The 20,866-nt window shown below is 53.5% G+C and overlaps 1 protein-coding gene across 6 annotated transcripts in view; it reads left to right on the top strand.

Annotated features, from left to right (window-relative positions):
* Positions 1–1,390: 1,390 nt before the first annotated feature.
* The window catches only part of PAX5 (paired box 5), a 141,688-nt gene continuing 122,212 nt past the window's right edge, over positions 1,391–20,866 (top strand). For 4 of the 6 annotated variants that reach the window (XM_071580929.1, XM_071580927.1, XM_071580928.1 and 1 more), the window contains exons 1-5: positions 1,391–1,989; positions 9,322–9,487; positions 13,830–14,027; positions 17,968–18,032; positions 19,985–20,113. In XM_071580929.1, the coding sequence (XP_071437030.1) occupies positions 1,944–1,989; positions 9,322–9,487; positions 13,830–14,027; positions 17,968–18,032; positions 19,985–20,113 (604 nt within the window). In that variant the 5' untranslated portion in view covers positions 1,391–1,943. Of the gene's footprint in view, positions 1,990–4,633; positions 4,931–9,321; positions 9,488–13,829; positions 14,028–17,967; positions 18,033–19,984; positions 20,114–20,866 lie in introns of those variants that run through there. The other 2 variants (XM_071580926.1, XM_071580930.1) reach the window with 2 other exon arrangements.

Genomic DNA, 20,866 nt, shown 5'->3' with positions numbered 1-20,866 from the left:
CGGCCTGTTTTTAGGACAATAAAGTATTTTTCGTTCCTTTCCCTGCATGAGGTCAGGGGAGCGTTGCCGGTGCCGGCGCGGCCAAGGAGAGGCGAGGCGGGCGCCTGAACGGACGGGACTGAACGGAATGGGGTGGGGGGATCTGCCCTGCATTTGAGCGGCTTTTTTGGGTATGCCTTCCCCAGGGAAGGACCCCCTATCCCGGAGCGGCGGGACTCCAGATGGGCCACGTTTCGAGGCGAGCCGGCGACAAGCTCCGGCAGCAGCTATTTCTGTGTAAGCAAATGAGAGCGAACAGACACTGGTCGGAAGGGAAGCAAAATGGGTGAGAGGCGAAGTCGGCCTCGTTCCGAGCCGAACGGCCGGTGGCCCCGGAGGACTCAGCCTGGCCCAGCCGCGGACCCCCGCGGGGCCGCCGATCTTCGGATGCGACTGCGTCCGAAGCGGAGGGATGATCGGGGGCTAAACGGGAGTTTGGAACCAAGACTTGCCTTCTTGTTAGCTCCTGATGGGAGCCGGGTTGGAGGGGCTGCACCGGGCGAGACGGCCGGGAAAGAATTTCGCCGGCCTCGTGTCCCCAAACCCGACACGTCCTCCCTCCCGGCAGGACCCGGCCCGACTGGGGCTCCTCAGGCCGCTCTGCTCACGGGAAGCGGAGGGGCCCCTCACTGCCAGCCCCGCACTCCCCTCCCCTGATGGATACCCCCGCTCTGTGGAGCAGCCCGACAAGGGGAGCGGGTGTAGAGCCCACTTGCGTCCCTGCCAGCAGACCGGTACCGTGTCTGGGCGGGTTCCGTGGGATAGCGCCCGCGGGCCGTGGGTGGGACTGGGTGCCGCTGGGCGCTGCGAGCGGCACCGTCCGCCGAGCCAGGAGCCCCAGGAGGCGTCCCGGGGCCGAAATTTGTTTTGGCCTTTGGGAAGGGCCGTTACCTTTTTCCCCCTACTCGATTCGTTGAAAAATAAACCTGGGAGAGAGGCCTCGTGATTTCTCCCCTTCTCCTTTCCCCACCCTCACCCGCGGCCGTGGGTCTGCATCCTCTGTGAGAACGGAAGGTGCGAGGTGAGCCCGAGTGGAAGCCCCCCATGGGCCGGGAACTCCGGCCCAGGCCCTCGCATCTTCGGTGGGCCGCTGGTCGCGGTCCCAGCTGCAGCCCAGGGGCTGTCCCGCGTCGAGGGGCGCGGGCCAGGGCAGGGCCGGAGGGATGCGGGCGCGGGGATCTCTCAGTCACCCCCCAGGCGCCGACAGGCGGGTCCCTGTCCCGCCCCCGCGGCGACCCGACCCGGTGGGGAGCGCGGCCCTGGGGGCGGCAGCGTCACCCCCGGCCCGGGAAGGGGAAGTCGGTTCTGCTAAAAAGTTGAGGAAGGGCTGGGGCAGCGGAGGCAAAGCGGGCAGGTGCCGCCGCCGCTGCCGGACCCGCGGAGCGCTCGGGTGGCGGTTGGTTGCGAGCAAAGTTTGATTCCTGCTACAACACATGTCAGAGTTTTCTTGGGTTTTGGATGCGTCTAGGGACATCTTGTGATGTTTTAGAGAACAGGACATGATCTCACATGGCGAAGAGCTCTTTAGTTTCTTAATCATTTCACGGTTCCTTCAGAGGCTTTTTTCCACCTAAAACGTTTAGTTTCAGCTCAGTGATCAGCTGCAAAAGCTCGGCAGGGAGCGGAAGAGTTGAATTATTTCAACCTGAGAGAGCTGCTTGGAAAAAAAAAAGGAAAGAAAAAAAGAAAATAAAGAAAAAAAGAAGAGAAAATAAAGAAGTAAAAGAAAGAAAGCAAAGAAAAAAGCAAAAAGAAACGAGAAAGGAAAAACAGAAAATACAAGAAAAAGAGAAGATAACAGAAAACCATAAAAAGAAAAGGGAAAAAAGGAGAAAAAGGAAGCGGTAACACCACGACGTGGAAACTTTTTTTCTCTCCGTTTCCCCAAGTCTTGCAGAACCGGGATGGAGCTGGAGAAAACCTACGCGACCCCCCGGGCCAGTCGCACAGGTAGGACTCAGGCCAGGGGCCGCAGGGAGCCCAGTGGCTCTGCGGACAAGGGAGTTGCCGACGTGGGTCGGGCCGGGCGGTCGAAGGGACTGACTCCCCGCGGGGTCGTCGGGGCGGCGCAGGGCCTGCCGAGACCTCTGAGTCCCATGAAGGGGCCGCCCTGCTGTCCCCTGGCTCCGCGGCTGGCGGCGGCCGGGCCGAGGGGCCGCGCGGGAGAAGGGACCGGGTTCGGGGACTGGCGAGTGGCCGCAGGGAGTCCCCTCAGGGCGTCCCCACGGGGAGCGCGGTGGTGCGGCCGGTGGCGGTTGCGGAGTCGGCCTGGCGGCTTGCTGGTGGAATGCAATTCCGAAGCGATCGATGGGGCCTTTTATTAGTTAAATCGCCTGAATAATCGTTTAATCGATAAAGCATTTTATGGCGCGGCGGAGGCGGCCAGGGGCGGGGGAGGGGGGGGGGGCCGGGGGGGGATAGGGACGCTGGGGCGACAACACCGGCAGCACTGCCCTGGCTGGGCAGGACGGGGAGGACGGATTGGGGCACCGCGGTATAGGGAGACCCGAGGCCTCTGCCGCCTGTGGCCCCGGGGACCGCGGACCTGTCGTGTTCCTGCGAGACTTTGGGCGGAGGGCTTTTCACTGCAGTGCCGTGCGGGCAAGGAGGAGGGGGAGAACGGGAAGTAAAGGCAGAGATGAAGGCCGGGCAGGACGGGACCCGGCCCTGCCTGTCCGCCTGGCCCCTCAGTGCAGGTCGGCGGGGCAGCCTCCGGCCTCTGCCTGCCTCCCAGTTCCGGCGGCTCCCTCGAGCCGAGAGGCAGCGAAGGGTGCCCAGGCCGACACACCCCGGCTTGGCTACGGGGCTGCGCAGGGACTGTCCGCCGCCGTAACCGCGGACGGATCCTGCGTCCTGACCCCACAGTGGCGGCTTGGCCGCGCCCCGGAGTTTCGCGTTCAACGAAAACTCGCCCCGAGCCCACCCGGCCGCAGCGGCCACCGATGCCCTGCCGCCGCCGAAACCCAGGGGCTCAGCGGGACGGGAGGGTCTCGCCCAGCGCCGGCGGGTGAAGCTCTCCTGCGCCCCCGACCCCGCGAGGATCCCAGTGTAGAGGATAGCCCGACGGCGAGGCCGAAGGCAGGGACGTTCGTTCGGCGAGGCTCTGCCACGCCACGAGGGTCACACGTGGCGGGACGGGCGCGACCCGAGAAGACTCTCCGGGCGTTCTCACTGGGCCCTGAGCCCCGGACGGGGCAGCACTGCCAGGGGCGGGACCCACGGTCTCGGCGGCAAGAGGGGGAAAGCGCCGAGCCCCGGGGCGACCGCGGGCAACGTAAGCGGGTGCAGACCCCAACCACAGCACCGGCCCACGCCCCTCCGCGCCGGCACCCACGGTCAGGGCTCCCGGAGCACCGGGGACCCACAGCACCGACACGCGCCATCCGACCGTCGGGGACACCAGCGGCCCCGGGGAGCTCCGCTGGGTCACGGAGCTGACCCACGGCCGCAGGACGAGCCCGTCCCCCGTCGGGGGTCCCACGGCGCGACCCCGCCATCCCCCAACCTCGAGGGGGACCCCACGCGCGCGGTCACGGGTGGCTGCGCCCCGCACCTCCCCGCGGGGGCGGCGGCCACGCCCCCGCCCCCCATTGGCTCGAGGCCCGCCAATGAGCAGCTCCCTGGCCCGGCAGCCAATGCGGGGAGCCGGCGAGAGAACTTTGCGATTGGCCGCGGCATTGAGTGACGCGCGGGCCCCGCCCCCGCCGCTGTCCGAGCGCGCGGTGCTGAAGCGCCTCCCGCTGCCCCCTCCACGCGCGCGGCTGAGCCCGGGGCGGGGGCGGCCCCGACGGACCCCCCGACGGACCCCCCGACGGACCGCCCGTGCCTGCCCCGCTCGCGCCCCGACGGACCCCCCGTGCCTGCCCCGCCCGCCGCCCCGACGGACCCCCCGTGCCTGCTCCGCCCGCGCCCCGCCCCGCGCCCCGCGCCCCCCGCCCCCGCCGTCCGCACAACCCTCGGCGCCCGCCGCCGGCCGGCAGCGCGCCGGGCGCACCGCCCGAGCCAGCCTAGCGCCGCGGCGCGGCCGACGGCGGGCGGAGGGAAGGGAGACAGGGAGGGAGTGAGAGAAGGAGGGGAGGGGGCGCCGCGGCCCCGGCGGGCAGCGATGGGCGCCCCGCGCCGGCGCCCCAGGTCGGACGGCGGCCGCTGACGGGGCGATCCGGTCCCGCGGGGCCGCGGCGAGCCCAGCCCCTGTCCCGCTCCCCGCCCTCTCACACACCTTCCCCCCCCCGCTCCCCTCGCCCACCGCCGCCGCCCCGCCCGGCGCAGCGAGTTGCTGCGAGCGGCGCGGCGGGGGGCGGCACAGGCGGAGCGCGCCGCCGCCCCGGGACCGAGCCCCGAGGACGGGACGCCCGCCCCCGCCGCCGCCCGCCTCGGCCGGCACCGTCGCGCAGCCGCTGGCACCGCCAGCACAAAGAGCCGTCGGGCGGGCAGCTCTGGGCTCCGGGCCGCCGGACCGAGGGGCCCAGCCCCGCTGCACACAGCACCACCCCGGAGCCGGGGGACGGGCGCCAAGGATCGGCGGCCACCCGGGAAGCCGCCGGGGGCAAGGGCGCAGCCCGGACCAGCCGCTCCGCGCCCCCCGGACGGAGCCTCCGGAGGCTGCGAGCGGCACAGGAGTCGCGTTCGGCCGGCGCTCTCGGATACCGCGATCCCGCTTGAGGCGGGACTCTCAGCTTTTGTTTTTGGCTTTTGTTCATTTTTTTCCGCCTTTTTTTGGTGTTGATTTTTTTTCCCCTTGGTCGGTCTCTGGGCTTTTTCTTGGGCTCCTTCCCACTGCACGAAACCCGGGCGCCGCTGGCGAATCGAGATCAGCTCGACGAGGCCGCCCGGCCCCGGACCGCTCCGATGGAAATACACTGTAAGCACGACCCGTTCGCAGCGATGCACAGTAAGTGGCTGTCCCTTTAACTTGTCTGAGCGGCCGCGACGGGCCCCGCGCGATCGGCTCTTTCCGCGGCCCGGGCCGGGCCGGGCCGGGCCGCGCGCCGGCGTGCCCCGTAGGGGCTGGTGCACTGTGGAGCGGGCTGTTCCGGGGGTTATTTTACTATAGAGAAAGTGCCCGTGCCAATATGTGTGTGCATCTGTACCTATGGATATACAGGCGCGACTACCGACGTGGGTACAGCCATCGGTACGTATGAACGTTTGTGCATATAGATGAATATACAGAAGTTATATATATATGCATATGTTTATTTTTCTCCCTAAATTAAATCTCCGGGAATAAAGCCGCCCGGTATTCCCAACGAATGGAAAAGTTGATATTCTTACTCTTTTTCAACATTTGGAAATTCGTTAACTGAAAACAAAGCAAGGAAAACAAAAACAAAAAACCAAAAAACCCAAAAAACCTCCCAAACCCCCAAATAACATACCACTCAAAAAGCAGAGAAAACAAAACAAAAAAATACCCCCAAACTCCCAACCAACCAAAAACCAACCAACCAAAGAAACAAACAAAACCAACCAAACCAAGCCAATGCGAGGGGCGAGAAGCGGAGCTATAGGGAAGATGTTTTTTCTTTTAAAACCCTTAAGAACGGCGTCGCGATAGCGATGCTGGGAGCCCGGCGCCGGGCAACGCGGCGGCAGAGTGGGCAGCCAGTGAAGTTAACAGGTCGTGCACTTTGGGCTCGCCCGAGATTTGTTGTGCTTGAAAGGTCGGGGAAGAATTATCCATTAGTACAGTGTTATGTGAAATGACATCTTCTCTCACGGTGAGTTAAACGCTGCATTACGGCGAGAATCTGCGAGGAAATTTAAGGTAGAACTAATCTCATTTGCCGGTGCACTGCAGCCGTTCGGCTCAAAGAAATTTATTTGCAAAATAAACCACCGAATGCCGGAGCTAAAGATTCTCTCCCTGCCTCGTCCTCCCTGCTCTCCCTGTTCATTTGCTCACTTCCCATCCCTCTCCCCGCCGCTCGGTTTCTGAGGTTGTCCAGAGCGGGGACGGCGGCTGGTGACAGACTCTGCCGCCCCCATGAAAACGGACTTCCCCTCCCGCGGCAACGCGGCGTCCGACACCCGCGTTTATTTCTCTTCCGGCACTAAACAAAATCACGGGGTTTTTTTGAGGCGAACTTTAAGGTCAGAAAGCTCGCGGGGCGGCGGGCGCGGAGCCCCCTCTGCCCGAGCGCCCTTTGTCGCGGGTGGCAAGTGGACCCGCAGTCCACAGAGGATGCGTTCCACGCGTGGGGCCAGACACCTCAGCCGGGAGAAGCTGGCGGGTTTCAGCGGCGCGCTCCGTCATTCGCGGCCCTGGAAAATCGATATCTTCCTCAGGAATTTCGGGGCAAACAGGCGGAATAAAACCAAAATGCCGGTGCCTTCGCTCCGGTCCCGGCCCTGGCCGGGACACCAGCGGGACTATTCACTACCAAACGATCTTCGGACTTGCGGCTCGCCGGGACGGAAGGGTGGACATGAGGGTCAGGACCGCCGTGAAAGGTAGCGGAGGAGAACGGGGTAGCCGAGAGCAGTGGGATCAGCTGTCCGCCCAGGGAGAGGGGAGGCGGCTCGACTCGGGGAACGGCGGCAGAGCTGAGGCGTCCCTCGGACCCTTCTGCCCCGACACAGTTCCCGCGGCTTCTTCGTCCCGAATGGGCAGAGCCTTTGGCCGCCGCCGTTCAGTGCCTCGAGGGCGCCGAGGCGGCCGGGGCAGGTGGCACCGACCCCCGCCGGTGTCTCCCCAGGACCGGTCGCCCCTCGGCTTGTCTCTCCCTCCGCCTCTTCCGGCTCCACCGTGGCTGCGGGCTCGGCCTGCAGACCTCTTTTTGGGGATTCTCCCTCCCGAAAGAACTCGCGAGTCTCTCTCAGCCCCCCTTCCCTGTGGAGGCCTCGGACTACGGAGAGGGGCACGGCAATGGGGCTGTTGCCTCATTCCTGCACCGGGCCGCCGACGGAGATCTATGTTCTCCCGGCTCCAGCAGCTCACGGCCCGACGGGGCCCCCCAGCCCGCAGTCCGCCGGGAGCGCGGCCGCGGCGGAGCGGCCCTGGCAGGCGGGAGCCGGTGCCCGAAGCTGTGGCAGGTCTGGGGGAAGGGACGGCGGCGGCGGCCCCAGCCTTTGTTCCCGACGCCTGGAGGGCCGATGTCCTGGCCTGGGCAGGCCCGGGCCATGCCATTCTCCGAGGGCTGGGGATGGGTTCCAGGGACACAGTTGGCCCCTTCCCTCAGGAAACGCATGTCTTAATGATGCCTTCTCTATTCTTTTCTTCCTGTTCTTTCTCTTTATTTTCCTTCTTTTCTTCCTTCTTTCTTCCTTCCTTCTTCCCTCCCTCCCTCCCTCCCTCCCTCCCTCCCTCCCTCCCTCCCTCCCTCCCTCCCTCCCTCCCTCCCTCCCTCCCTCCCTCCCTTTCCTTCCTTCCCTCCCTTCCTTCCTTCCTTCCTTCCTTCCTTCCTTCCTTCCTTCCTTCCTTCCTTCCTTCCTTCCTTCCTTCCTTCCTTCCTTCCTTCCTTCCTTCCTTCCTTCCTTCCTTCCTTCCTTCCTTCCTTCCTTCCTTCCTTCCTTCCTTCCTTCCTTCCTCCCTTCCTCCCTTCCTCCCTTCCTCCCTTCCTCCCTTCCTCCCTTCCTCCCTTCCTCCCTTCCTTCCTCCCTCCCTCTCTTCCTTCCTCCTCCCTCCCTCCCTCCTTCCCTTTATTTTTCTCCTTTTTCCTTTTCCTTTCCTCTTTCCTTTGCATCCTTTTTCTCTTTTCCCTCTCCCATTTCTTTCCATTCTTTCCCTTTTATTTTCCCTTTCCCTTCTCTTTCCTTTTTTCTTTTCTTCTGTCCCATTTCTCCCCTGCTTTCCTCTCCCCTTGCATCACCACCAGCACAGGATCTTCCCGCTCACACTGAATGTACTGTGCATGATTCCCTGAACTTAAAGCCCTGAGAGGAGTTGGGGAGCCCGAGGTCTTGTTCCTTGCAGTCTTTTGGGGCAGCTTTCATTCGCCTCCGCCACCGAGCTGTCCCTCGCCCCAGCCCTGGCGTCCCGGCCGCCGCAGCAGATCCCTTGGTGGGAGTCCCGTCACCGGGGTCCGCTCCGCACACCCGGCGCTTGGGAGGGAAGTACGAGCCGACAGCTGTCTGGGCCACTGGTAGAGTCTGCCTCTCGCACCGAGGAAGTCAGAGCAGACGCTTTTCTGCTCGACACAGGGCTTAGCATCACGTATTTCTTGTGGGTTCATAATGTGTCCTTACAGTTTTAGAAGGTGTTTGCAAAGTTTGGCAGCAGTTAATCAATAGTGAAATGACCAGATTTAAATAAATATAGCTCGATATAATGTATTTTTTTTGAACGCTGAGGCATTTGGCTTGTCAGTTTATTCAATATAGCTCAAGCCCTGTGCAAATAGAGAGATTTTCTGTATTATTTTTGTTCCAGAGTTGGCATCTGTACTGCCCCTATGGCGTGTTTCCAGCTTCTCCACCCTTCTGTAATACAGGTAGTTTGGATGAATAACAACAAGAAGGTTAATTGTATTACCTCCTGGTACATGGGATTATCGTGTGTTCATGGGGTTCACACAGTTTCACTGCTATTCCTCCAAGAGGGTCCAGAGATATGATTCACCTTGCTAAAGGTGGACGGTGCAAATCTGCTCAAGGAGGAGTAAAATACCAGGCTTGCCCAGGTGTTCATGCTTGAATGGTGGGATCATATCTGCCAAGACCACTGCAAATTTTAAGAGCAGAATCATGCTCTTTTTTTCCCCCTGCTTCCTCCGCCTCCCCTCTCCTCCCCTCCCCCCTGCCTTGGTTAATACAAGGCATCTGTAAAAGAAAAACCCAAAGTAAAAAGTTAAAAAGAACGAACAAATCCCTACCCGCAGCATGTTTCATTTCAGGTATCTGCTTCTGTGCTTAGACAGAGGCAATGTGTGGGCTGAGTGACCACGCAGCCTTATTTTCCCCTGGCTTCCCAACCGGAGGCTCTGAGCAGTCTCTGCTCCATGGAGGAGCACCAGGCCTGCACTGGAATCCGTGGTTGGGTGAAGGAAGCTTTGGGAGGAGGGTTAGGGTTAACCCGGGGTGCCGGGGACGGCTCCGTGGTTCCCCGTGGCCATCTTTCCCCGGGAGTCCCAGTATACTCTCAGTCAGGAGGGTTCTCCCCTCCAGCGAATGGCATTGCGGCAGCGCTGCCGCCTCCCTGCTCCACCAGAGGAGATCGGACCGATGTTGTGGAGGCGATTCCCAGAGCCGGGAGTGCTGGGACTGGGGATTCTGTTCTGCAGAGGCGTCTAAACCTCACGCAGCTCTTCTCCTGACTTTTCTTCCCTCCCCTTTGTGTTTCAGGACATGGAGGCGTGAATCAGCTGGGGGGTGTTTTTGTGAATGGCCGCCCCCTCCCAGATGTAGTTCGCCAAAGGATCGTGGAGCTCGCCCACCAAGGAGTTCGACCGTGTGACATCTCCCGGCAGCTCCGTGTCAGCCATGGCTGTGTCAGCAAAATACTTGGCAGGTAAAGGGGGGACGGCGAATCCTTCTGTATCCCTTAAGAGAAAATTGTCGGTGTTGGTCCCTGAACTGGAGGCTACAAACAAACAGAAACTTGTAGAAATCGGATCAGTCCAGTGAGAAGGACTTCCTGAACATTTGTGGTTTTTATATGTCTGATGTGGAAGGAAAGAGTCACTCCACTATCTGTATGTCTTGTTTTGCATTTTCTTGTAGGTAATTCTAAAACAAAGTGCAGGATGTCATGAGTATTTGCTGTGTATATGGCATATGTCCTGCACCTGTCTGCTCTGAACAGGAGAGGAAATCTGGGAGTCCTCTTCAGCAAACTGTGGAAAAAAGCAGAAGTTGTGGAAGTTACTTGTTTTGCTTCCTGAAGCAACTGTCTTTTAGCAATATTATGATTATACATTTCATCAACATTGCATACATTCACACAGGCTACACTGCAATCTGTCCTACTGTTCATAATTAAACATCTCTTTCCATTCTTCTGCTGGATTATGAAAGCACAGAATGCAATAAGTAACTAGTAAGCATTTTAATTTGGGCTATTTTGGAATTGACCCTGTGTTCAGGTTGGAGCTGCTCCAAACACTATGGCAACAGGAAATTAAACTCTGAATTCATATTATTTCCTGGTTTCATTTTAAAATTTGACATAGATTCCAGTAAAAAATGCCATCCTTGCCTTTTTTTTTGTTTTGTTTTCAATCTGTGTACAAATCTAAATCTGATTTATGTAAATTCGGATGTTAAAATGGTTTTGAGCGCCGGTTATTCAGTCTTACTTGGGCTACTTATATTAAGGGAAATTTTATTTATTTTTATTTTCTTTTTCAGAATACATTTTCCTTGATCATCTGGAAAAGTTAATTTCCGATCTGTTTGCTAAATTTTCACAGTTTACTTCATTGTTTAGAATTTTACTATTTTTAACTGTCTTTTTCTTTCCTAATTTCTATTCAACTTGCTGGACACAGAATAGCTGCAAAGATCGTTAAGCCTTTTTTTTATTTCTGCAATATCATACACAGCATCTGTTGGATTGGCAGCATTTCTTATCACTCAGTGACCTCTTGAGTGTTCAGATTTGTCAGGGTCTCAGGCCCCTTATTTTGGAGTTCTTGCCACTGTTTTCTCCACATCCATCTTGCCTCTACTCACCCAAACTGGTGAGCAGCAGCCCCACAGTCCCACCCATTTTCAGCACTGCAGGTGCCAGTGAGCTCGGCTGGGCTCAGTGTCCCTGCTTTTTTCCCCATGCCTTCCTTGAAGGGACATGTCTTCCCTGGCAACCTAGATGCATTCTTCCTGCAGGAGTTTTGAGAACACGGATGCCTTGGCTGTTTTATGCAGGAAAACTTTTCATGGGCTTTATTCTGCCCATCATGGGCTGCTTCACTTCATTATGGCTCTGTGTCTGCAGCCGGCACAGGCTCCCACTCTCCACCTGGCTAGTGTGGTTTGGGTGGTGATGCTCACTACTGCAGCAAAATTTCCACCAATTCTGATCAGGACCAACACAAAGCTTGGAAAGAGGCAAGTTATTTACTGACCAGACAAAAATCTAATCGTTCTACTTTTTACAGTTTAGGTTACTGCTAGATATATTTGCACTACAGAGCTCAGAGTTCAGCTCCAAAGCTGTGTCATTAAAGTTGTCAACAATAAATTGGAATTTCATAGCTTGTTATTTTCATAACTAATAATTACAGTGGGTAAAATGTCTCTGTAATTGCAGCTCTGTGCATGTGTGGTTTTTCATATATGCGTGTCTGTGTGAAAAATAAGACGGTTTACATTTGGAATTTTGTGATTGGAATTTTTCAGTTCTCAATATAGCTTTAAAAAACACCTAGAGACAGGGAATGAGCATTTTCAGGGCAAAAGGAGCTCTCACCCCTCAGGAGAGGGTGCTGTGGGAGTGCCCACCCCCTACCTGCCTTGGCAACTCTCTGAGCATGAAATTATGCTGACTGCAGACATCCTTGCCTTTAAAATGGAGATGGGAGTCAAGGATGCCAGAGCTGTGCAGACTACAGGCCCTGTAGCTGCACCGATTCATCACCAGTGAGGAGAGGAGAGAGCTGTAAGCAGCAGTGCAGGGTGATGACTGTGCCTGTCATGATGTATTCTCCCAGTGCCCAGGGAAGGGGGTGTGAGCCCAGTCGTGCATCTCCCATGCAAGTCAAGCCTTTCCATGGGCTCATGTGTGCTTTGGTAGGGCTTGTAACTGTGAGAGTGGGCCAGTGGACAGGAGTTAAAGAGTTAGTTTGGTTGGAGGTCTGGCTCTCCAGAGTGCACCAGGGCTTTGTCCCCTCCTGACCGAGCGTGCCACAGCTACAGCACTGTGGTGTTGAGGCCCTTTGCTATCATGGCTTTCCTACCATGGGGATTGGCTCTAAGAAAGCATCAACTGGCCTGTGCAGGCAGGATGTCCTCTGCTGCTGGGGATGGTCCTCTTGGCCAGGCTTGTCCTGTGGTGCAGGACACTGACCACAGGCACTGTTGGAGAAGAACACTGAGAAAAATTTGTGAAATCCATCATTTTGACTGGATCTAAGAAAACTGTGACTTCTTGTCTGGTAGCATCGTCTGGCAGCCTTCTACTCACAGGAGAGGTGCCTGCAGCCAAAGTTTTGAAGCCACAGGTGCAAGGTTTTAGAAGGTTTATGGGCCGTATTTGCCATTGTTTTGTTGTGTTCTTGTGAAAGCTGGGAGGAGCTGAATTTTGCCCGTCTGCTCTAATGCTCACTGCATTTAGAGGGAACAGGAGGGTTAATCCATCTCTGACACTCAATGCTTTCCAGTTGCTTAAATGGCTCATGGGGACTTGCAGGTCCATGTCAACATCTGCATCCAGAATAGCTGAGAACATGTATGAGCAATTTGGTGTCATTCTTTTCAAAGGAATTTTAGGCCCTGGATACAGAAAGACTGGAAGACAGGTAGCCTGGCAGAAATTTTACAAACATGTTTGTATGTTTCAGTGAGGGAGGCTGTGGCTGTGCAGGCTGTTTGTGCTCTGCTCAGGCTGGAAAGATGGGGGAATTAATTTTTTTTTCATGTAATGGTTATGTCAGATAGCTGCAGAGAAAATATATTAATAAGCAGTCCTATGTTCTTGCTTGAGAGTTTTTTTCTGAGCTAGAAATGCAAACAGAGCAGCAAGCGGTCATGTTTGAGCTTCTGTGAGCACACCTTGATGCCCAGTTGAGAGGCTGATGGGGTTGAGATTGCTCTACATGAAAGGAATGTGCAGAATTGGGGCTGCTGGTGTGGTGGCTGAAGGTAGGCCTGCCTCCTATTTTTCAACTGGTCGTGAGGTAATTCATAGGATACAAAGAAGTGCAGGGCTGGGAGAGAGGCTTCTGTGTGGAGCACCCTGACCAAGTGGAAGAGCATGGGCTCATTCTTGGTCTCTGTTCTGACTCTTGTCAGATAAGATGTGACTTCTGCTCTTAGCAGCACGTTCAATACTTTTATTATTAAAAAGGAGACTTGCCTGGCCCAGTGATCTCAGCTGTCATGTATTGTTGCAAACCTATCAGAAGCAGTTGCTCTTGTGTGCTTTACATGTGAAGAATTCTGTAAGATTTCTGTTGGTTTAGGGATCCCGTTCTCCAAATTTTCTGTGGGCATGGCATCAGCAGAGCTGCTGGAGTGGTGAAGATGCTTCACCCGAGGAAGAGCTGGTCACAGAAACCAATCCCTGTGTCAACTGCATGCCTCCAGAGAGTCGGCAGCTCTCTTTCTCTCAAAAGTTGTGATTGATACTTCAAAAACATAATACTGAAAATCATACATTTTAAAAATATGAACTATTAAAACCATACTATGCATATTAAAGCCATAAAATAGGAAAAAGATATGCATGCATATTTATTCCAGATGTACAAATAAAATAGAATACGTAGCCTTTATTTCACTCTGAAATGATAGCAAGCTGTAGATATTAATGAAAGGGAATTTACTACAGAAGAGTCCACTGCAAAAAGCATTCTATGGTGTGATTTGTTTTTATTATTGCCAGTACTCCTGATTAATAACACACATTTTCAGTTAATTTTGGATCTCAGCATGCCCTTTAATCTTGCATTGTTTCTTTTGTCTTGCTATTACAGAAAAATACATATTGTATCCGGAAGCCCAATTCCAATTACTATAAGTTAATCTATTAGTGATAAAGCACTACATGGGCAGAAAATGTGTATGTGAAAGTGAAGATGTATCTCAGGATTTGCTGGGGTTTGGTTACCTTGAAATGATGGTCTCTATAAATCTGAGAGCATGTTCTCTGTCTGTGTGTGATAACTAAAGCTTTGTTTTGGATGTTGTCCCAGGTATTATGAAACTGGGAGTATTAAGCCTGGAGTGATTGGAGGATCAAAACCAAAGGTCGCCACACCCAAAGTCGTTGAAAAAATTGCAGAGTACAAACGCCAAAATCCCACCATGTTTGCCTGGGAGATCAGGGACAGGCTGCTTGCTGAGCGAGTGTGTGACAATGACACCGTGCCCAGCGTCAGTTCCATTAACAGGTAAAGCTCAGTCTGGTCCGGGGGTGGATGCTCCATGGAAGCACTGTCACTGCATCCTTGTCTTTTAGTGAGTGTCTGGGGCTGTTGGCAAGAAAAACACCTTCACTTGCTTTCCTTTGGGGAATTTGGGGCTGGAGAGCAGTGTGGGATCACCTCAGTGGCCACAGCATTACAGATGATGATGTTTTTCTAGGAGCAGGCAAGCTCTGATGCCAGTCTTTGCTTCTTTTCCATTCTTTCCCCAGTCTGTGACTGGGGAACTTTGCTGGGAATGACCCTGTGTGTTAGCATTGAATGAAGCCCCTGTTCTGCGTAATGGGGTGGGTGTTCAGTGGGATATGCTTTGGCCAGAAGGGAAGTTCAGATGGCCATTGAGTAGGGTGGCAATCATCTGGGAAAAAGGAGGGCTTAAGGCATGAGTCGGAGGTACCATTCGTCCCCCTGACACCTCTTGGTGTTGCTCATATTGGCCCAGGCCTGTGCTCAGTGTGAATATCACCAGGGGAGTTTGGTAAATAGCATCCGAGGGCCTCGGCCATGTGCCTGTAACATGGATACACTTAAGTGGCCTTGAATTGCTTTGTAAAAATGCAAGGGAAACTCATTTGAAGCCTCAGTCCTGTGTTTGAGAGTTTTGCTATGACCTTGCCAGTCAGGGCTGGCACACAGTAGGGTCCAGCAGGGCTCCAACCCTGCTGCCTTCTCCATTACACCTTCTGTGCTCGCCGCTTCCTCCCACGTCAAGTGATGTACAAAGCTTGTGTTAAAAAACCCAGAGAGATACTCTATGATTGCTCCAGTGCTGCCAGAGCAACAGTAAAGGGTGAGTACTTGAATGGCAGTGGGCTTGGGCTGCCTCATGCACACCCATGTCTCTGGCAAGCAGAGTTCTTCACTTTTCACTAAATGCTAGGCTTCCACCTCACCACACTGGTGAGATGATTTTCATTTGTGCAACTGCATGCAAATTCTTCAAATGCAGCTTGCTATAAAGTGTCTCATTTGTGTCCGCAGACATGAAATAAATTGATACAATATTCTTTTATTGGCTATCCCAACCTGATTTGCATTCACGGAGTTGCTGCTTGAGTAGCCAGAGTGGCTTCCCCAGCATTAGCAGAGAGTGCAGTCTGTGCCTTGATGGACTGAACATTGAGTCATATGTTCATGCATCTAAGAAAAAATGAGAGTCAGTTCATGCCTGGCCTTTGCTGCTGCCTGGAAACTCCTGACCTGCTGAGGCTCCACAGCAGCATGTAGTAACTCCATGGACACGGTGTCTTCACTTCCCAAGAGAGTTTGAGAAATACTGTAGGCACCAGGAAAATCAAGGGAAAATATCAAATAGTTAAGGGAAAGCTTTGCTTTCATTAACAGCATCTGGAGCCATGTGAGAAGCATGGCTGCTGTTAGCAGTCCTGTGTTTGCATAGGAGAATTTCAAATGTCCTTCAAAAAACTCCAAAAAAGGCAGTCATACCATTAGGAAAAAGGGAGATTTGAGTAGATTCCAGCTATGTTTTGAACCAGTTTCCATGTTTCTCTTGCTGTGTTCTTGTGTTTCCACACTCATGAAGCCCAGATCCCCACTTCCTTTGTATTAAAAACTCATTTTATGATCCACCTCCAAGATTTTTGGCTGCAAATCTAATTATTTTTCATCTGCTTGCAACTGCAGATACTTTTTTCTTAAAGGTTTGAAATCTCTTTCAAGAAATGCATGCAATCTGTTTTAATCATTTTTTTTAGCTGGAGAATTGTTTTTCCAGGCTAGGACCTCATCCTGAAACCCTAGACTGAACAGCCATGTGAGAAAGAAACTAGAATTCACTTCAAAACACTTCTCTTTAATGCTAAATCATCCCAGTTCCAGTAGTCTGTGGTCTTTATCTCATATTTAACATTTAGTATGTATTTTGAGGCTTTGCTGGTGGGGCGTGATGCAGACCCATTCTCGTGATGCTCTTGCTTTCTACTGAGGTGCAAATCAGGGCCTGCCCAGTCATTGCACACTTGAGCCCACACCGATCTTGCAGCATGGTTTCTGTCCTCCTGCACTTGGCATTTCTGCATGGGGAAGGACAGGGCTGCTGTGCTGGTCCCCTGTCCCTGCCTCCACGGTGCAGGGGAGTTTCCCTTCTATGCTTTTCTCTCCTGGGATGTTGATGCTGCTCCTGCAGAACACTGGGGCTATGGGGGCAGGCTATTTGCAGCACATCCCCGCTGCCAAGGGGGCCTTTTAGCAGATGAGTTTGAGCTGCTGACCCTATATAAGAGTGAATAATAGTATTTATTATTAATTAATAACATTAATATTAATAATAGGCCACTCTTCCATAGCAGGAGCAAGTTTGTGTGATTAAGACTTAATTAATCATTGCTATTAGCTCTGACCAAATAAGATGAGAGCAGTCCATATGCTTCAAACTACTCCAGCCCTTTGTCCCTCCAGAGACAAACATGTTTATCTGTCAGAAGGCCCTGGACACCCTTTCCTCACCATAACAGTCTTGTACAGGGGGCTGTTTCCACTCTTGCCCAAGCAGGGTCCCACTGTTTTGGCCACACTCCCCCACTGAAACTGCGATCACAGCTCTTCCTGCTGGCTGGGCTGGGCTGGGCTGGCTGTGCTGCTGGGACCCACATACTGACTGTGCCTGACACACAGGGGCTGGCAGCCAAAAGATGCCTTGTGGTCAGACCAACCTCCTGCCAGATTCCATCAGACTCCTCTGAGGATTGAGAGGAGATGGGCATGGCACCACATCCTCTTCTGAGGTGGGATTGGATATCACCAGTGGTGGTCCCTGTGCTGGCTCATGGGGGAGCTTTCACTGCAAGGAATGGCTGTGTTCCTGTGAGCACACCCTCATGTCTGCTCTGGCTGACAACTCTCCTCCTCTCCTTTCTTACCAATTCATGGCAGACAGGACCAGGGGGAGAGTTTGTCAGGCACAGAGAGAAGAAATGCTCACTGTGGTATTGCTGCTGTCCAGTGGTGGCTGAAGTAGGGGCATGTGTGGTAAGCCAAGAGTGTGTCTCCTTCCAGCCCCTTCCAGTTTGCTGCAGCTGGAGGCAGAGCTGTGTGATCTCCCGAAGTGTTTCTGACCCTGTCTTTTCTTTTTTCATAGCACATGGGCAGGTGACTGTGTCTGGCATCTCCTCAGCATCTCTTTTTGTTGAAGGTGCCCTTTGTCCTGCACCAACACACATGCCTTCTGCTTTTTCTGTATTTCTGAACTTCTCCTGATTGACATCACTATAAATCAGAGCAGAGACTGTGTGTCCCCAGCTGTGGCAATGTGGTCATTCAGGTTTAAGATTGACTTTTTTTAAAAAATTAATAATAATGTGGCTGAGCAGCAACCTTTTCCAAGGTGTTCAAATGTCTCTAGTTATGTAAGTGCCATAGCTGGGGCAGTCTAGTGACAGCCTTGCCAAAGTGTCCCAGTACCCAAGAGTGCAGACCACAGCCTGCTGGGTCCTCTGTGCTTAAAAATGTCCAGCTCCCTGGGAAAGGGTGTAGCCTGACAGTTGTTTAGATAGCACTGGATGTTTCTTTCCTGAGTGGTGAGGATTGAGTCCTCAAAGACACCAAAACATCAGACTCTGAAGCACCCTGAGAACCATCAAGATGCAATCCTGTGCAATGTGCTCTAGGATTACCCTGCTTGTGCTCTCTTCCAACCTGAAGTCCCTACGAACCTGAACCATTTTATGATTGTGTAAAATGTCATCCTGATGTCCCTAATGGTAGGGTCACAAATGTAGTCTTAGGTCCACTCACTAGACTTTGATCTTTCAGGAAGCAGTGAGGGAAACATATGCAGAAAAGGATTTTTGTATTGATGTAGATGTCCTGCACTGAAAGAAGAGTGTCTGATGCTCCCTGCAACTGCATGTTTAATGTTAAGTGCTTGTTTCTTTTCCACTGCTCACAGGATCATACGGACAAAGGTGCAGCAGCCACCCAATCAGCAGGTCCCAGCCTCCAGTCACAGCATAGGTACGGAAAATTTTTAAAAAAATATATATTAAAAAAAAGCATAATGGATTACAAATATTCTAGAGAACTTTTAATCATTCTTATGGACAGATAATTCTGCATAAAACACTTCAGCACACGTGCTAATGCGCCTTCTTTGTCATTCTCCAAGGGCTGAACATAGTAAATGAATTTTATAAATACTGCTAAAAGGTTTTGAATTTTACTGATTATTATGATAAATAGCTTTCACCATGAGACAGAAAATTGAAATCTAAACCAAAAAAACCCCACTAATGGGGGTCTATAGAATGTCAGATAATTAAAGTAATAAATCAAGAAAGGGATACTTATTCATAACATTTTCTGCATCATTAGTCAGTAAGTAGTTTTGAATGTGTTTTTTTCGTCTATCAACCATCCCTTCCATAATTCTTTGTGCACTTGCAGCCTTGAGTGAAGAGGTGGCAAAACTTTCTGAAACTTTTAATTCAGCTGCAGAGCAGTGGTGCTGTGCCTTTGAGGCAAGTGATGCTGGTATATGTAGGCCTCCAGGCTGGTGAGGCACCCTTAGCCCTTCACTGGGCTGGTGGTGTCTTTCTGTAGGTGGTGGATACTGCTCTGCTGTGCTGGAGGGGCTCAGTTGGAGTTCAGGGCTTCTCTCTTTTTGTCTTTGTCCCATAAACCCTACTGGGGCATAGGTCAGCCTCTGCAGGAGGTGGGATTGGGAGCACTAGCTCCTCTCTGCCTTTGTGCTTTCTCCTGTAATATAGCGAAGTGCTTGGTACTCTATGCTTGGCAATGGTATGCTGGCATCATGAGAGTGGGCGTGAAGGTGCAGAGGTGCCTGCACTCTTTGGGCTTGCCAGAGAAGTCACATTGCAGGCCTCGTGTCCTCAGCCTTTCTCTCCAGGAACTGCCAAAACAATCTCATGGGAGGAAAAGCATGCCTTATCTCGCTGTGGTGGCTTAAGGGCTGTCTCTCCTTGAGAAAAACAAGAGCAGAGAAGAGAAGAAATATCTTGTTTCTCAGGGCTTGGAGTTAATAAAGGCAGCACTGGTGTTCCCTGTGTGAGTTGTGTATAGGGGTCTTTGGTGTGGTCCTCCAGTGTATCTCCCCACTCCGTCCTTGTGATCTGCACAGTGACTTTTAGAGTGCAGGGATGTGGCAGGGCAGCCTCAGCCTGTGAGCTGATGGAGGTAATGGTGGTGTTCCCTCATCTGCCTGCTCTCTTGCAACCTTGGACTCACACAGCATAATGTAGACAGTGTTTGCAGAGTGGTCCAGCACTTCCAGACTGATGTCCATTATGATGAGTGACCCCCTTGCTGGACAGAACCAATACTCTTTCCTGAGGGTTATGCCAAAGTAAAGTAGATTTAATTAGTGTTTTGGGTAACCTCAGGGCCATTCAGCTGTCCATCTGTGGGCAACTCCAGCTGTGCAGGGTCTCCAATGGCCAGAAGCTGCTATCATGGTCCAGCAGGATGCAGGCAGGACACCCAGCACAGCAAGTGCATATTGGTCTGCTCCCAGCAGGTTCCTGTCCCCAGACTTTCTGTGGCAGCTGCTGTCTCTGCATGCCTGTGTTCCCAGAAACCTCTGTTCACCTTGTTGGTGACATGTGCTGCTGTGTCACTGGATGGCCTCTGCTGCCCCAAACAATAAGTGTTCTCACCAAGCTTGGAGAGGGATGAGATATCTCACTGCTAAAGGAAAAGCATCTCCCATCCCACAGTGCATGCCCAGCTCCTTCTGACAGGGGTGAGGACTGACTCTGCCTTTGCTCCCACCTCTGCACGGGGCTGTTGTGGCATGCTGCTGGGTTGGACTGGGCGTGACTGGGCTTTGTGAGGGTTCTCCTGCGCTGGAGAGCACCAGTCCACCTTCATCATGCCATGCGGGCCAGTGGCTTTTGGTGAGCCTGGTGCCTGTGCTGTTCTGCGACTGACTACCTGTCTTTGCCTTGCAGCCTCCACAGGATCTGTCACCCAGGTGTCCTCTGTCACCACTGACTCTGCTGGCTCATCCTACTCCATCAGTGGGATCCTGGGAATTGCCTCCCCCGGCACCGAGAACAACAAGCGCAAGCGGGATGAAGGTAGCAGGAGCAGTTTTTTGGGGGTGTGTGCACCAATGTGTGGTCAGAGGCTTGGACTGGGCTGGGGTGGATGCTCTGGGTGTGTGATGTGATGGAACTGTGGACATCCCTGCTGCTGTTGGCTGCAATGCGATTTTGTTTTGTTTCAGAAAGACTTTGCCAAGGTCACAGCCAAGTCAGGGACCTTTAGAGTGATCCGATGGCCAGAAGCAGGACCTCTTTGAGGAGCAGGGGCTTGTCTGGGTGTGTTGCAAAGCTCTTTGAGTTTTGAACCAGACTCTCATCCCAGCTGTGGAACATTTCGCTCCTGCCAATCAACAGGGAAAGAGTCACTATTGTATTGACTCTGTGGCCATCTGAAACAGGAAACATCCACAAAGAGACAGAAAATTAACTGAGTGCCATCTGCCATACTGCTTCTCTCAGATCCTTCTGCACCAGAGGCTTTTACCAGTCTTGGAGGGTGAAAGTGAGTACAGAGTCTAATTGGGGTTGGATTTGACTGGTACTCCTCAGATCCACCACAGTGTTTATGGTGGTGGTTTGTTCTGCATCTTACTGAAACAATGCTTTGGAAAGAAGGGTATCATAGGTGGACTAGAAGGGACATTCCTTTTGTAAGGACTTGCACAGAGGAGCCAGGACCATGGCTACAGATACTTTTGTGCAGCAGAAGGAACATCAGAGATAAACGGGGGTGCTGCAGTTGAGGACCCAGAGGGCATCTGCAGAAGGGGTGCCCTTCCTGCTGGG

The sequence above is a fragment of the Pithys albifrons genome, chromosome Z (genome assembly GCF_047495875.1).
Source record: "Pithys albifrons albifrons isolate INPA30051 chromosome Z, PitAlb_v1, whole genome shotgun sequence".
NCBI classification, from domain to species: domain Eukaryota; kingdom Metazoa; phylum Chordata; class Aves; order Passeriformes; family Thamnophilidae; genus Pithys; species Pithys albifrons.
Note: the sequence above shows the minus strand (reverse complement) of the source record. Positions and strands in the feature narration are given on the sequence as shown.